Here is a 16,822-nt window from a genome sequence, read left to right on the forward strand (position 1 = left end):
GTTTGATTCTTGATAATGGTGACAGTTGCTTCAATTCTTTATTTTATATATATCCATTGCCTCCAATCATGCATGACAGGCACATAGCATGCATGTGCTTTGCTTTAAGCCGACAGCTTGCTAGTTAGCCACATGTGCTCCCTTTTGGCTTGCATGTGCGTGACAATATATGCATTAATTGGTTATATTATTTTTAATGTATTATAAAATTTCTTTTAATGAAGGACGTAGCCAACAATTTTATCCAGTTAAACATGTTCTTTGACATATAATACAGTTTATGGTCAAACAACTCATAAGTAGTTGAAATTAAATTATTTTTTAATCTCAATTTTCCTTTTCTCTCAATTTTAAAATACTTTAAAAGATTTTCAAACATAAGATACAATGGTATACAATTGAAGCCTAATCCAACATTGAAAGATTAAATAAAATTAATTTTCATTACTACTCAAGAGACTTGAAAGGACATTAAGCCATCGTTTATTTTTTATTTAAAATCTGAATAGGTCAGAATTTATTTTTAGGATACAGTAATTATTTTTCATTCAAACATTTTTTTCATTTCGGTAAAGGTAACAAAAATTTACTTTGTTAATTCAAATGTAAATATCTAAAAATCAAACATATGTTACAAAAAAAATAAATAGCTAATTTTTTTTAAAAAAAAATTAGACTTCATATGTTTAAAATCCACGCTAAGGAACATGAATAAGAGCTATTAAAACAAAACAAAAAAGAATAATTTTGAAACTAAATACAATTAATCGAGAGATGAGGATTGATAAGATAAATTCAGAGATAAAAAGTAACATATCACCCTACTTATTGCTGGCAGTTATGAGCATTAAAGCACAGAAGCCGTGTGTTGAAAAGTATGGTGTTCGTGTGGAATTTTCAGCTAAAAGTCTACAAAGCAGTTGAATTAATCAATCATCGTGGAGTGCACGGTGCTTGGACAGTGAGATGAAATTGAAAGATTATCACGGAACTTGAAGGAAGGTTCATGGCATCGATTTATTCTACAGAGTCACGCACATTTGGTTCAATAATTGTTTTCATCCGAATCAAAATATCTCTTTAATCAATTCAACTGTTTCTGTTGATTATGGCTTCTTCTTCTCGAAACAACAAGAAGTATGATGTTTTTGTTAGTTTCAGAGGAGAGGACACCCGAGACAACTTTACTAGCCATCTCTATTCTGCTCTGTGTCGACAAAATATCCAAACTTTCATTGATGACCAACTTAACAGAGGAGACGAAATTTCGGAGTCACTTGTAAATGCAATTGAAGCATCAGCCATTTCAGTTATCGTCTTCTCAGAAGGGTATGCATCTTCCAGATGGTGTCTCGATGAACTTGTAAAGATCCTCGAGTGCAAGAAAGATTATGTACAGATTGTGATTCCGGTTTTCTATCGGGTTGATCCATCAGACGTGAGAAACCAAACTGGGAGTTTTGGGGATTCATTTTCGAAGCTCGAAGAAAGATTAAAGGTGAATACTGAGAAGCTCCAGACTTGGAGGAATGCTTTGAAGGAAGCAGCCAGTTTGTCTGGCTTTCATTCTCTTAACAACAGGTGAAAAGCTACTTTTAATTTCGTATACTAATATTCAACACTGTAAAGATATATGAATAGGAGCTAGGCCTAAAACAATAAGCTACTTGCTAGTCAAATTAAGCTACTTGCTAATCAAATTAATTTCTTTCAAAATAAAACTATAAAGAATTGGGTATTTTTCTTTTTTCTTTTTAAAATTTTCCAGATGCTAAACTACATTTTTAAAAATTTTTAAGCATCAAATTCTAGACTTCCTGACTTCCCAACTTTTGTGCTCCCATAATTACAAAATAATTTTGAAAGAATTAATAATAAAAGCTCGAGAATTTTACAATATATATCTAACAAAATTAGCGGCGGTCTGTCGTTTTTAAGCAATTGCAACCTCTCACTCATATGCCACCATTATAAAAAAAAAAAGGAAAATTATCATTGCACCACCTCTCTTTTACCTAATGTTCATCCAACCACCACAAAATTCTCACATGTTCTTTGCACCACATTTTTTTTTAAAATTTATATCAATTAGCCACTTTTGCACTAACATTGTAAAATATTTTAAATGAAATGATAATTTTACTCTTAAATAAATTAAAAGACCATTTGTATTTTATAAAAACTTTGAAAATAAAAAATTATAATTATAAAATACTCCTAAATTTAATTAAAAATAAATCCAAAAATTACAATTTTATTTTTTAATAAATATTATTTTAATAAAAAATTATAATTATAAAAATAATTATAAATTTTGGGATTTAATAAAAATCCCCTAAATTATTAAAATTTTGGGATTTTTTAATAAATAAATTCATTTATTTTAATAACAGTTTACAAAATTATAATTTTTTAATAATAAATTCAGTTATTTTTATTAAAATATTGCAAAATTATAATTTAATAAAAATAATTATTAAAATTTTGTAAAATCGAAATTTAATAAAAATTGGCTAAGCACCTCTATTTGGGATTTATGTTTAATTATAATTTTTTATTTTTCAAAATTTTTATAAAATAAAATGATCTTTTAGTTTATTTAGGGGTAAATTTGTCATTTTGTTTAAATTATTTAACGGTGTTAGTGTAAAAGTGGCTAATTGATACAAATTTAAAAAGAAAGGTGGTGAAAAGAATATATGAAAATTTTGTGGCTATTGGATGAACATAAGACAAAAGAGAGGTAGTACAGTGATAATTTTCCAAAAAAAAAACTCACACATATTCTTGTAATTTAAGAGTTATTAATTTACTGGGAGATTGTAGACTAGTGGTGGTATATATTAATTTCAATAAGAAAACTGACAATCTCCCTTATTTCATACTTAATGCAAATTCCTCGTATTAATTTGAAGTTACTTTGGCTAATTTTATGTATTTGCTAGGTGTGAGTCGGAACTTACAAATGAAGTTGTTAATCACATTTTGAAGAGACTGCTGGATGAAGTGTTTCAGCCCCGTGATAACAAAAACCAGCTGGTTGGAGTGGAATCAACAGTTGAGGAAATTGAATCTCTATTAGGTGTTGAGTCGAAAGATGTTTACGCTTTAGGGATTTGGGGCATTGGTGGTATAGGCAAAACAGCAATTGCTAGAGCCATTTTCGACAAAATCTCGGGTGATTTTGAAGGTTCTTGCTTCCTCGAAAATGTTAGAGATGAGTCACAAAGACCAGGAGGATATGCTTGCTTACGACAAAAACTTCTTTCAAATTTATTGAAGGATAAAAATGTGATGCCTTATATTGACCTCAATTTTAGAAGGCTCAGCCGCATGAAGGTTTTGATTGTTTTTGATGATGTGACTTGCTTCAGCCAATTAGAATCTTTAATTGGAAGTCTTGATTGGTTGACGCCTGTGAGTCGAATCATAATAACCACCAGAAATAAACAAGTGCTTAGAAATTGGGGGGTGAGGAAAATCTATGAGATGAAGGCATTAGAATATCATCACGCTATTGAGCTTTTTAGTCGACATGCCTTCAAACAAAACCATCCTGATGTTGGTTATGAGGAACTTTCAAGCAAAGTAATGAAATATGCTCAAGGTGTTCCTTTAGCTCTTAAAGTTTTGGGTTGCTTTCTACATAAAAGGGAAAAAGAAGTCTGGGAAAGCGCAATAGACAAATTGCAAAGAATCCTCCATCCAAGTATTCTAGAGGTATTAAAAATAAGTTATGATGATTTGGACGATAAAGAGAAAAGTATTTTCCTTGATGTTGCTTGTTTCTTTCAAGGTGAGCATGTAAATCCCATAATGAAATTCTTTAATGCAAGCGGCTTCTACCCAGAAATAGGAATAAGTGTTCTTGTTGATAAGTCTCTCATTGCTATTGATTCACACAAAAAGATAACAATGCATGATTTATTACAAGAATTGGGTAGGGAAATTGTTCGACAAGAATCAATTAATCCGAAAAACCGCAGTAGATTGTGGCATCATGAGGATATCTACGAAGTTCTTACATATAATACGGTAAGCAGTTTGTTGTGAATTATTTTTTTGGAATATTGTAGTGTTTCAAAGCTTGATGTGAATATATTTATATACGCTCGAGCAAATGAGTCTTAGAATTAATAGAAGAGTGACAATGATTAGAAAAACAATAGTGGTTAGATGATGTAGTAATAAATTATAAATGCGATTGACAACTTGCATAACCGTTTACAAGCATTATTATGTTTCTTTGTGCATTTGCAATTAAGAGTTTAACTGCCTAGCAATAACAATAAACATGAATTATTGAAATTTAATTTGAGTAATGAAGGAGAACCCCACTCCAATCTGACATAAACATCACACAAGGACAAATTAAAGTTGAATTAATAACTAAACTACCTTTAATTGTGAATGAGTGACAAACTTGCCCCGAAAATTTGTCTTGGTGGAGCTGAAGTGTTAATCACTAGTGGAATATAATTATCATTTTTCATTTGATGTTAACTTTATTGATTTTTTTATTTATTTTTAGGGGACAGAAAAAATTGAGGGTATCTGTTTGGATATGTCAAGAGTAAAAGAGATCCATCTAAATCCCAATACTTTCACAAAGATGCGTAAATTGAGATTTTTAAAATTCTATAGTTCATCATTCAATGGGGAGAACAAATGCAAGGTGTCTTATTTGCAAGACCTCGGATTTGCTGAAGTGAAATATCTTCACTGGCATGGATATCCGTTGAAGTCATTACCTTCAAACATTGAACAACTTTGGAATGGTGTGAAGGTATGTTTACCTTAATATATAAGTGCAATCTTTCAATAAGAAAGTTAAATTATCATACATAGTAATGATTTTATCTTTGCCTCTTTTTTGACCGAGCAGCATTATAGTAAGTTAAACCAGCTAATCCATGGTGCCTGCAAGAAGCTAATTGCCAAAACTCCAAACCCCACGTTGATTCCACATCTGAACAAGCTAGTTATCTTGAATCTAAGAGGTAGCAAAAGCCTGAAAAGTCTTCCAGCTGGAATATTTAATTTGGAATTTCTTACTGAACTTGATCTTTCGGGTTGTTCAAAGCTGAAGAGGCTTCCAGAGATCTCATCTGGTAACGTAGGCCAGCTATTTTTAAGTGGAACTGCAATTGAAGAACTACCCTCATCATTTGAGCTTCTACTTAGGCTTTGGTTGTTAGACCTTTCGGATTGTAAAAGGCTTAAGAGTCTCCCAAGCAGCCTCTGTAAGTTGAAGTCTCTTGGAGTTCTTATTCTCCGTGGTTGCTCAAATCTTCAGAGATTGCCCGAATGTCTTGGCCAGTTATCGTCGCCATTAATATTGAATCTAGCCAAAACCAATATTGATAGAATACCAGAAAGCATTATCCAACTATTTATGTTGCGATACATCCTCTTAAGTTATTGTGAGAGGTTCGAATTCGTACAAAAGCCTCCATTCCTTGAACGAGGTTGCTTGGCACTGCAACCATTTATAGGTTTGTTCTCTAAGTTATGAATCTTACAGGCAATGTTTTTTGACCGGAGCAATAATTTTAAATTGGAAGGTAATTCTACTGCAGGAATTGTTGAAGATACCCTGAGAATTCAGCATACGAACCATACGCCAGTTGTACGTTTGCAAGAAATATGGCAAGAAGTATGGCTAAATGTGTGTCTTTAACTCTCTCTACTTACAATTTCTACAATCTTTTTTTTTTTGGGTTTAAAATTATGTTTTTTTGGTACAGAGAGGTTTTTCCACGGGCAAAGGTCATATCTTACTACTCGGGAATGAAATTCCAAAGTGGTTTGAGTTTCAAAGTGTGGGATCTTTTATAACCTTGGAGATGCCGCCAGATTTCTTCAATAATAGCAGAGTGCAGGGCTTTGCATTTAGTGCTATTTTAGCATTTTCAGACCGTCATGTAGATTGTGGCAGATGGTTTTCATTTTCTTGTGAGCTCAAAGTGAAAACCACCAAAGATTGTGGTACGCATGACACACGATTATCTCAGAGCAGAGTTAATTATGTAGAATCAGATCACTTACATTTTGGGTACTATCTGTTCTGTGAAGAGGATTTTAATGGTTTTTGGAAATGCAATTGCATTCCTGAGGCAGTCCACTTTAATGTTTTTCCACCTTTGGAGTGCCAGTGCTGCGGGGTGAAAAAATGTGGGATCCATTTACTTCACACCCCAGATTCTACGAATTCAATGTAAGATCCAAGCAGATGTTTCAACTGTAACGTAGAAGATTGATATTTTCATGAATCTATTTTTATTGCTTTCCTTTTTCTAATGACTAATAATAATAGGAGAAAATGCTAAAATCAGTTCTTGGAACATTAATGTAATAACTTTGGAGGGATCAGGTGCATGCAACACAAATTCTCGCTACAGCATTGAACTTTACCTTATTAGATGATGAGTATAACATATGAAAAGCACATGATGTGTATTGTAAAATTAAAATTATTAGCTTTCTTTCCAACATTGCGCACATAGCAACTCAAAACACATCCACTAGCTGAGTTAAGCACTTGGTGAGCTGAACGACTTGGGCAGAGTAATGTTGGCAGAGCAATGTTGTGGTCTCATATCGCTACAAATGAAAACATGCCACTCATCCTATTGTGCACTACCTACTGCATGACTTGGGCACCACTTTTAATTCTAAAATACGTATAACAAACAAAAAAAGAAAAAGGCCAAACATATAACATATAACGTATTTAAAAAAAGAAAATTTATAAGACTGGAAGGGATTTTAAATTTTTAAATAAACCAAATAAATATAATACGTTCAAATAAAATTTAAAGCGAAGGAGGCCGAGCGTATGGCAAGGCAGTTCAGCCCATGCTCAGTTCACAGTCATTCATTCAGACAGCATAACAGACTAAACATGCTATAAATACCCAACAGAAATCTAATTACAAGCAATAAAAGAAGATTGTTAATGTTGCGAGAGAGCATCAAACTCCTCTTAATAAGCGTAAACTATACCTCCTCGTGATATTAAATTATGGGTTTAGCCATTTGACTTACAGAAACTAAATAAAACAAATAAATAAGCATCAAACTCCTCTTAAGAAGCATCAATGCTTCTATTCATTGAAAAATAGATGTTGAATAAAATTCACAGATTACTTCACACCCCAGATCCTACTTCAATGGAAGACCCAAGCACATGTTTCCACTGTAACGAAGAAGACTGAGATAGGTGTCATTTTCACTCAACTCACCTGAGTTGTGAATCCATTTGCTTAAACATGTATGCACTTTTTCAAGTATCTCTACCAATTCCATATTTGGAATGGTGCATTTGATTCCATAGTTGATGTGGTATCGTCTATGGTTAGAATTTCTATTTACAAAAATGACTTGTAAGGAAAGGATTGAAGATGCCTGTGAACTTATATTTCGATTTAGATTATTGTATCTTTTTCATGTATAAAATTGGATCCTATCATTCACATATCATTGACATGAGCAATATGGATTACTAAATCATTATTCTTTATTATTGTGCTGAATTTGATTTTTTATTGAATAATTTGATATATTTCTTGAATCAATTTAGAGCTTCTACAACTTGTCAGAGATCAGTTTCTCCAACATTCCTTTCGGCGCCAAAAGATAACCAAGCGGTTGAATAAGAATTGATATATACAACATAAATACAAGAGTTGTTTTGTCTTTTTACAATAGGAATAATATATAATGCTCGTTAAAACTTGCTGATGAGAAAGTAAATTCCTCAGAAATTAAATGTTTCAGCCAACCAAGGAAGCAGCTTTTCATGGACCAACTCAGGGCTGTCGTCATGGGGGCAATGTCCTACTCCATCCAATACAATTAGCTTCACATTTGAGAGTTTAGAAGGCAGAGATGAGAAGTATTTACCAACAGGTCCATCGAGGGGTGTGAATGGATCTTCATCACCCCATAAAACTAGTACAGGTATCGAGATTGATGGCATCAATTGAACTGGGTTCGGCCCTGGTGGGCCTGTTACAATCGAAACAAATGCATCAAGTGCCCCTTCCTCATTGGCGGGCTCTCGTATGATCTGCAGTTTTGAGGTCGATTCATGAATTATGAGAATCCATTTTTGTAACAGGTTAAAATGGCATATAAGTGGAGAATATTAATACCTCAACCAGTGTTTCATCCACAGATTCCTTATTTCCATAAATGGACAGTAAAATATTCCTCAGTGTTTCCCTACAGCACCAAGATATGCACATCATAGAGTTTTTTTTTTTTTAATTTTGACTTTAGTGTCTTGGGATAATGAACAATGGACTGAATAGAGAGAAGAGAAAATACCTTTGTTTCACACGCTCAAATATAGCAGAAGCAATTGGCCTTTGCTTCAACAAAAAATCAATGAACCAAAGCAATGGTAACAATAGCTTGATTCTCCAATCATCAACAATTGCCTTGTTGTTCATGCCACCAGCAGAGTTCAACAGAACAAGCCCTCGAACAAGGGTTTGACTGGATTCTTATGGTAGAAAATATAGCAGGTTTATCGTAAACCATAGATACCAAAAAGGATAATTAGGGGCAAGTGTTTCTTTGCAAGCAAGTTGAAGAATATCTGATGTCAAACGGGAAGTTAAAATAAATATACCTGAAGCAGCAATAACACTTCCAACAGAGTTACCTATAAGCACAGTTGGCTTCTTAACAACTTCATCCAAGAAATCCAATATTAGCTGTATCAGTGAATCTCACTCAAGTTAGCAAGGAAAATAACTAAAGGTCAAGTGATTGATGACATAAGTACAGAGAAAGATCCAACTTCTGGCTAGGGAACATTGCATACCTGAGCCCATCCCTCCATGGTATATGAATAACCAGCTGGCTTATCTGAAGCACCAAATCCAAGAAGGTCAATTGCATAAACCGTGTAGCTCTTTGCCAGGGTGCCAATATTCCTGAAATTACCTCAGAGATGACAAGAAAAATATCAATTCCTCACATTGTTTAATAGGATAAAGGAATGGTGCACAAGCAAATTTTCATTCCCCTTTTCAACGGAGCAGTAAAATGAATACTTTTTCACTAGATTAAGAATCGGAAAATGGAAGAAGCCTATATCCATAAAAGGGTAATATGAAATGGCACCCTGAAACTCAGATCACCGGTTTGTCATCATCTAGGTGCAAGGAATAGAACTAGCTGTTAATGCCAATGCACCAGGAAATAACGAATAGATTTACCTTCATTATTCTTTTGCTTCATTCATCTTAATTAATTATTAGAAGTATAACACATATAAATCCATCCCTGGAGTTCATAATACATAACAGAGTCAGAGATATTACATACATAAGGTAAAGACATGCTCCATACAAAAAAAAAATATTACAGTCGAAAATACCCAGAACATAATTTGAATTGAATTCACAATAAAGGAGCTACATTTTTTTGCACTCAATAGTCAACCCGCTAGACAATTCACAACAAGAAAGAGCAATCTTATCTCGCTAACCTGCGCCAGTGAGGAATGGAGGCACCAAAGCCATGGAGAAGGAGTAGAGGAGGAGAATCGGGATGTGAATTTGGAGTTGAAGAAACCAAGTAATTGATGGAGTACTGACCCTTCCATTTCCACATTTTGCAACTCTCCCTTATCTCATTAACCTCCAATTCCAGTGCAGCAGAAGCAGAATCCCCTCCACTGCTACTGTTAGTATAACTGATGGTAACATTTTGTCTCTTCTTCTTCTCCTTATTCCTCTGCTGGAACTGCAACTGAAACTGCCAACTCTTATTGCTCAATAGGGGCAAGCGCAGGCCTTTTACATCTCCATTTCCATTTCCAATCCTGAGTGTTGTTATTGGAATAATGAAAGAGGGAGCCCGAGCCCTTACCATCCACACGCTCATTCTTTTCTTGCTTTTTCAATTGAATATTTTTTGTGGCCTGGCTTGGCCTGCTCCTCCCCTGCTTCCACCTCTATGAGACTACTATGACTCCAAAACTTTTTATATAATTATTTATTGGGCTTATTCCACTATTATATGAAAATTTTACTGATATTCCTCAAAAATCAAGATGATAATACTTCGTCTGAAACGAATATCAGGTGCTTTACTAAAATACTCCGGGTGATTGGTATTTCCGTCCAATAATTTTTGCAAACTCATCCCATTTTTTAAAAAATAATTATAAAACATACATGCTATGCTTAAAAATTTTCAAACAAAGAAGAACTTTGTAGAAGTAATTGACTAAATTTATTTTAGTTCACTTTCTCCTGATTTAGATTATTTTATTATATTTGGTTACAAAGATTGCTTTGTCATAAATTTAAATTGATTTTTTTACCCTTATAAGGTAAAACTATTAAGAATTTACTTTAACTTTAATATTTTTCTAATTTTGTACCAAACTCATTGTTTCTAATACTATTTTATTAGTATGAGTTTTAATCTTTAATTAAGCTAAAATAGTATCTTTAGGGCATGATACTCGTGTAAATTATTGGGATGTCAATTTTATGTAATTTACACATAAAAGTAAAGAAAAAACAATTAAATTTTATTTTAAAATATTAGATTATAAGCTAGATACATAAATTATTAGATACAATAACTCATGTTTATTATGGTAATTTAGTCGCTATATATCATAATAATAAAATACTAAAATAAAACTTGTATTAAAGTTTTAAGATTAAAGATGGTCAAAAAACCCAAGAAAAAAAATCAATAGAAGGATTTAACTGATTAACTATACAAATTTTTTATTAATTTGTATTTTTTTAAAAAATATTGTGAATTCATTGCAATTAGTTTCTAGAAGTAGGGTGGATTTACAAAAATAGTGGGGTGCAAATACCCTTATCCAAATACTCCATAAAAAGTGAAAATTATTACCTTTTTCATGTACTTCTCTTGAATTTTTTATTCATAAGGATAAACTTCAATTCATTCCCAAATAAAATGATAATCTCTAATTTGCTCTCAATGTAAACCTCAATTTATTCTTCATTTTCGTCCAAAAGATGAGGGGCAAATAAGGAATGTATTGATGAATTTTCTTTTTTTTAATCTTCTTAAAAATAAATAGGGTAAATTACTTTTAGGTGATAAATTAAAGATTTTCATTTTAAATTGGGGGCAAATTAAAATCTATCCTATTTCTAAAGGCACCACGTGATTTGGCAAAATAACTATAAAGATATTTTGTTTTTAGAAAATGTCACACATGTCTCTTTTGAGATACACAGACTCTTTTTTAGCTAAAAGATTCGGATTTGTGTGATTATTTCTTAACCAAAAGGTTTGTGTTTTAAAAAAAATGATTATGTGACTGTTTTGCCTAACCGAGAGGGTCATTATTCAAACAGCAATCACATTTTTGTTTTAAAACACCCTTTCATTTATTCTTTAAGCTTCTTCTTTTTTCCCCAAAAATGATGAATAGATATTGAAAATTTTGTTTTCATTTTTTTATTGAAAAAAATGAAAAATACCAAATATTTCTGCTTCCTTGTCCATACTGTTTTTCGTCCTATATTACCTTAATTTTATATCGTTTTCTCTATTTCTATTTTTATAGTCCAATTCTGAAAATACACTATTAGACACATTTTTAAATTGAAAAACACCAAACATAGTGCATCATTTTCATTATAAGCATTAACACCAGACGTACACATTCTCCAAATGGGACTAAAAATGGTGACTCCTTCAGAAACGAAGTCGTACAATTAGTTTGAATTGAGTCGATACAGAGACGTCTCTATTGCGTTATCTATTTAACTGTCTTGTGCAACCTTATTCTGTACAAGTAGGATTCCACATTGGCCAAGTATATGCATAGTTGCTGGTTTATTAACCCCAAAACACCCTCCACTTAATTCAAGGTCTTAAAGAGAAGTCCAATCTTACAGGTTCGTTAACATTTTAAAGGTAAGTTTTATCTTGTAACATTCACACAAAATTTATAATCAACTGGGGCGGAAATTTTGAAAATACTATGATTAGCACAAGCATTTCAACAATAGAGGATGTAATAAAAGCTCATTGAGTTGAAACTTGAAAGCAAAATTAGGGCAAGGTCATTTCTTTAAAAAGAATAAGGCAAGATGATGCACGGCATGAAATACCTGTGACCAAGCCTCAAAAGATTCATCAAGCCCAGTATTTTGCTTGCCCTTGGCATAATTACAGTTGGCTTCCCAAACAAATAATTGCTGGAACTCGGACAATGGAAGTATTCAATTCAACTACATAAATATCAGCCGGAGCATAATTACACTTGGCTCCCTAACGAATAATGCTCGAGCTCGGACAATACGAGTATTCAATTTAACTGTACATAGATGTGCGGGGTTTTGGTGGTAAGTAAAAAGACGTGCCACTATCAGTTGAGGAGTGCATAAGAGGATTACATCTATCAAATACTATCCGGCCCCCTCGGCCAATTCTTCCATGAAATTTGTGAGTTCGTGCTATAGTGCCATTCCTCGTAGAAGAATCTGACGGCCGAACAATACCTGCAGCGTCCAATTTTTCTGGCACAAGGGGTTTTGTGAACAACAAAACTGGCTCAAGAGGATCCTGAAACCCCACAGTTACATTTTCAAAATGATGCACTGCTGATATTCAGAAATAAAATAATGATAAAACATTTTGGAAAGTTTACTTAAATCATTTTTCTTTCCAGCCACAGATAGGTCAATAAGTCAAATATATGAGGAAAAATACTAAAGAAACTGACAGAGGGCAGGCAGAATTAACTACAAAACCACCAGATTTATCGTGTTTTTGTCCTGTTAATTAATTGTTTTCAATTAACACGGTAACCCGGCTCGGGTGTTAACTCTGTTTCTGTCAGTGCTCTGTTGAATATTTCTGTTTAAAAATCAGCACTCGCATGTAAGTAGTATGGCAGCAGCAAAATATCATGTGTAATAATTAGGCTATATTAGTTATGGGTCCAGGAATCGAGATAATCAGATTAGGTGCAAAAGCTATATGTGCCAATTTATGTAGCCATGCATAATATATTCATTTTTTACTTGCAAATTCTTCCTTTTCACAACTTTAGGTACAACTTTTCCTTTCCTTATGAAGGCCCACTCCACTGGCATAGAGAGTAAAAAGAGTTTCTTATAAATAATTTTAGGAGGATGCTTCTGCCACGACAAGTAATACCATAAACAAATGATTTCACCACATTTCAAGAAAGCATTTAACTTATGCCTCATTTTCATTCTAGCAATTTGCTTGCCATTGGCTGATTGGAAAAAGTGCATTTAAGTGATAGATTACCGTCAACCTATAGCACGAATAGGGGTTAAACAAAGTAAATCCCTACCTTTACATGTCAAATAAAAGACTTTCATAATATCAAATATCAAAACTCATGTCTTGTAAAGGATTCCCCAATGCTGGCTCTCAAAATTGCTTTTGTTTCATGGATGAGATGATCGATTTTGTGGATATTCTGCTCAACTTGGATTATGACTTGGGTCAGATCCCCACTTGCTGCAAAGCTCACCTGACTAGATCTTAGTTGATTTGCTTTTCCAAACTAAATCCAAGCAAGTAAGTACAAGAGATAAAAGCAAAAGTTCAAGCACTCATTTGAGCCTGTCAGTAACAAATGGTCAACGAGCAATGTCTAGCTATGACTGAGCAACAGAATCAATAAACAGACAGACAAAAAATAATAATCAAGTCATCTGTCAAATGCTAGTCCATGAAATCATATATATATATATATATATATATATATATATATATTTGTATGTATGTATATGTATATGTATATGTATATGTATATGTATGATCATTCATTTCTCAATCAACCACCAAATTGATGTCAACAAAGCCATGAGGATTGTCTCACAAGTCTTTCATTTTCCCTCTCTTTAGGCCAGAGACCAGTAAACCATTTGAAATATGGATGTGCAAACCAGTAAATAAATCATGAAGTTACACACTAGTCTGCTTTCGCACTCATTCAGAACTATCAATGATACTTACTGCAGGTACAGTGTATACATTATACTAAAGTGAAGGCTGGATCAATAAGAAATTCAAAATGTTTCATCACATTTGGGGCTTGATGATGCCAAAAAAAGACCATACCAATTATGATGAACAGTAAAATGTGAACAAGAACAAGCATACATTTAAGAAAGCAGAGAAGCATCATTAAAATATTCTTCTTACTATTCTATGTTGTTGGAAAATGGACCAAAATAAAAAAGAAACGATATATGGTTAACGTCACAACAAGAGTATTTGTGCATTTGTACATCATAGGATATTGGGAAGACATCAGCAGAGAAGTGCAAATTTTTTTTTTTTTGAGGAAAGGAACAGAGAAGTGCAAGTCAAAAAGGAGAAAAAATGAAAAGAGAGAGATCAAAAGGAATGCAATCTAATTAATCGTCTAAGGAGACTACTATGCTACATTTAGCCATTGGTTGAATAGGCAGCTTGTTTTCTAGTACAACTTTAAATTTTCCAAGATTTAGAATTTTCCTACTGAAGAAAACTAATTTCTAAAGCTGCTATTACCATCTTCATCCCAACGGTAAGCAGCTCCATACTAAGGAAAGAGTGAAATAAGTGTGCTTTACTTATAGAAGCCCATTCCTGTCCAGAGTGAATAGCAAGTTGTTTCACCATGACCCCCATTATGGTGACTGAAAAAAGAAAAAAAAAAAATTTGCCGAACACAATAGTAGCACCCAAGAAGTCCTACTTAAGAGGCTTCATACCCTGCACAAATTGGAATGTTTTTTTAAATTTTTCATGTTTCAAATGAAGATTGTCCATTAAAAACAAGGATAACCCAGAAACTATCCAACCATCAATAACATAAAACTTTTGTAATTCTGGTAAAGTGAATGAGAAGCAGAACATACATTTCACGTAATAATGAAGATACATCTTTTAATCAGTCTTTGCTCTTAATTTATTATCGTACTTCCTTCCAATAACAATTCATAATGCAGGTTGGTATCTTGAAAAATTATATCATACATTTCTCTTATCAATGGGGCAGGTTGCTATTGAACATTATTCATAAACAAAGAGCCAAATATGCTTTAAAGCTACTTAAAAATAAGCCATCAGGCACTGACGCAGACACTCAACAACAAAAAACAGACTTATTATATTTGTTGCACAAATAAGAAAGAAGATAACAATTTTAAATTAACCAACAGGTTTTATCGTAATACACACTATCAGCTATGAATTAGCATACCTTTAGAAGTCCTGAACTCATTCACGGCCATTCGAAGAGAATCATCCGATCGTGTTAATCATTCGAAGAGAATTAACAAAAAACATGACGATGACTTAAATTTTAACAGAAAACAAAAAAACAAAGCAAGAGTGAATAGAGTAATACCAAAGCAAATTTAGGATTGTTAGGTCCAATTTGTGGATCAACTTCTGAACTTCTAATAGTAGACTTAGGAGGAAGGATTTGAAGAAGCTGTGGCGGCGGCGAATACGCATCAAGATTCACACTGCTCCTTGCTTTGAGGGCCAAAAGAGTGCGGAGGCGCGACAAAGCTGACACGCGATTCTTGTGCTGCGATCGGTGTTCAGCGGCATGTGCTATGACGCCGGTCGGTACGTGCTCGAGACGTACGGCGGATTCGCGCTTATTGCGGTGCTGACCGCCTGGTCCCGACGATTTGTACGCGTCCATTTAGCATTCGCGAAACAGCTCATCGTCCGTCAATTCTAAGTAATTCTTCGAAGAAGAAGAAGAAGAAGAAGAAGTTGAAGAACAATTGTCATTGGTGCTGTAATTGCAAGACAAGAACAATGGCTGATAATTCCAGCGATGCTTGTACGACGGAAAGTTTATATTTTTCCTTCCGAGTTGGGAATCCGAAGCAGGAATTGAGCGGCCAACGCCCTCATCAATTTCATTTTCCCTCACCGTGTATGCGATGATGAAAGCAAAGCTTCGTACTAGACATTCTTATGGCAGGCCCAGCCCAATCAGCCCAATCCAGCCCAGTCCAGCAAGTGAGCAATGTTATTGTTTTATTATTTTTGAACTCGTGGTGGCCCTGTATTATTTGCAAAATACTCGTATAAGGAGAGGGACATATTTTATGCTGGAATATTTTCAATATAAATGGTGCTCTAAAAATGTGTCCGACTGTAAAGATATTTCTAATTAAATAGTGTCATATATAATAAAAATGTATCCTTTTATTTAAAGATGAATTCATTCACGGTTTCATGCTTCAATTTGAAATGACGATAGTTTATTTTGGACCAGTGATGATCTAATTCAAATTTTGATTTAATAACCATGAATGAAATAACCACTTTCTGTTAGTTCTCTTAAAATTTATTAAGAAATCTATATTGAAGGCTGTTTCATCCTTTAGTGTTGTAGAAAATACACTTTACATTTTGAAATTTAAAATGACCTTCTTTTAAATAAAATTTTAAAACAAATGCCTCTAACTAAAGAAAAAAATTTAGAATACATTAAAAGTACCATGTTAGCCATACAACAAGTGAATCATGCTAAGACACATGTGCATTGATTTTAAAAAACTATCATTCAAATGGTGGTTATATTGAATATAAATATGTACATATCATACATGACACAAACTGTTGGATATGGGGTGAATCATGCAATTTTATATCTAAAGCTCATGACAAACTTAATTCATGAATATATAACACTAGCCTTGGCCTTTGTTATAAACATATAATAATCTATGTGCCTCATTCAAAAATTTATTAAAAACTTACATAGTTCATATTTCACTGTACATACATACACTTCGAAAATATACATATA

At 33.3% G+C, this 16,822-nt stretch overlaps 3 protein-coding genes across 15 annotated transcripts in view; 1 reads left to right on the plus strand and 2 right to left on the minus strand.

Annotated features, from left to right (window-relative positions):
- The window catches only part of LOC102627269 (disease resistance protein RPV1-like), a 31,358-nt gene extending 25,069 nt beyond the window's left edge, over positions 1-6,289 (plus strand). The window contains exons 2-7 of one of the 2 annotated variants that reach the window (XM_052436188.1): positions 1,003-1,581; positions 2,946-4,035; positions 4,532-4,786; positions 4,886-5,495; positions 5,580-5,668; positions 5,748-6,289. In XM_052436188.1, the coding sequence (XP_052292148.1) occupies positions 1,109-1,581; positions 2,946-4,035; positions 4,532-4,786; positions 4,886-5,495; positions 5,580-5,668; positions 5,748-6,221 (2,991 nt within the window). In that variant the 5' untranslated portion in view covers positions 1,003-1,108 and the 3' untranslated portion in view covers positions 6,222-6,289. Of the gene's footprint in view, positions 1-883; positions 1,582-2,945; positions 4,036-4,531; positions 4,787-4,885; positions 5,496-5,579; positions 5,669-5,747 lie in introns of those variants that run through there. The other variant, XM_052436187.1, reaches the window with a different exon arrangement.
- The window catches only part of LOC102618225 (pheophytinase, chloroplastic-like), a 98,974-nt gene extending 88,988 nt beyond the window's left edge, over positions 1-9,986 (minus strand). For 2 of the 7 annotated variants that reach the window (XM_052436213.1, XM_052436212.1), the window contains exon 1: positions 9,655-9,977. In XM_052436213.1, coding sequence (XP_052292173.1) covers positions 9,655-9,900 — 246 coding nt within the window. In that variant the 5' untranslated portion in view covers positions 9,901-9,977. Of the gene's footprint in view, positions 1-7,639; positions 8,072-8,156; positions 8,227-8,331; positions 8,510-8,638; positions 8,724-8,833; positions 8,946-9,502 lie in introns of those variants that run through there. The other 5 variants (XM_052436217.1, XM_052436216.1, XM_052436214.1 and 2 more) reach the window with 5 other exon arrangements.
- Positions 9,987-12,236: 2,250 nt separating this feature from the next.
- Positions 12,237-15,933, minus strand: LOC102626873 (uncharacterized). Of its 6 annotated transcripts, none has more exons than XR_008052763.1 (2): positions 15,248-15,933; positions 12,237-12,582 (listed from the first exon to the last, which is right to left on the minus strand). XR_008052763.1 is itself a non-coding variant. In XM_052436245.1 (2 exons), the coding sequence occupies exons 1-2, from the start codon at positions 15,698-15,700 to the stop codon at positions 13,382-13,384; spliced, it is 483 nt and encodes a 160-aa protein (XP_052292205.1). In that variant the 5' UTR covers positions 15,701-15,933; the 3' UTR covers positions 12,589-13,381. The 6 variants fall into 6 exon arrangements, 2 of the variants coding, with proteins under 2 accessions (XP_052292205.1, XP_052292206.1); XR_008052764.1 differs by lacking the exon at positions 12,237-12,582 and adding an exon at positions 12,589-13,512 and having other exon boundaries at positions 15,395-15,933; XR_008052762.1 differs by lacking the exon at positions 12,237-12,582 and adding an exon at positions 12,589-13,512.
- Between the last annotated feature and the right edge of the window lie 889 nt (positions 15,934-16,822).

Source organism: Citrus sinensis, chromosome 3 (assembly GCF_022201045.2).
Source record: "Citrus sinensis cultivar Valencia sweet orange chromosome 3, DVS_A1.0, whole genome shotgun sequence".
Classification (NCBI taxonomy): domain Eukaryota; kingdom Viridiplantae; phylum Streptophyta; class Magnoliopsida; order Sapindales; family Rutaceae; genus Citrus; species Citrus sinensis.

What these genes read in the sequence shown, in the direction of transcription:
- LOC102626873 (XM_052436245.1), bottom strand. Translation starts at nt 15,700, where the DNA reads ATGGACGCGTACAAATCGTCGGGACCAGGCGGTCAGCACCGCAATAAG. An exon ending in ACAATCCTAAATTTGCTTTG is followed by an intron (nt 13,559 to 15,394) that starts GTATTACTCTAT and finishes GCTTGGATTTAG; the next exon opens with TTTGGAAAAGCAAATCAACT.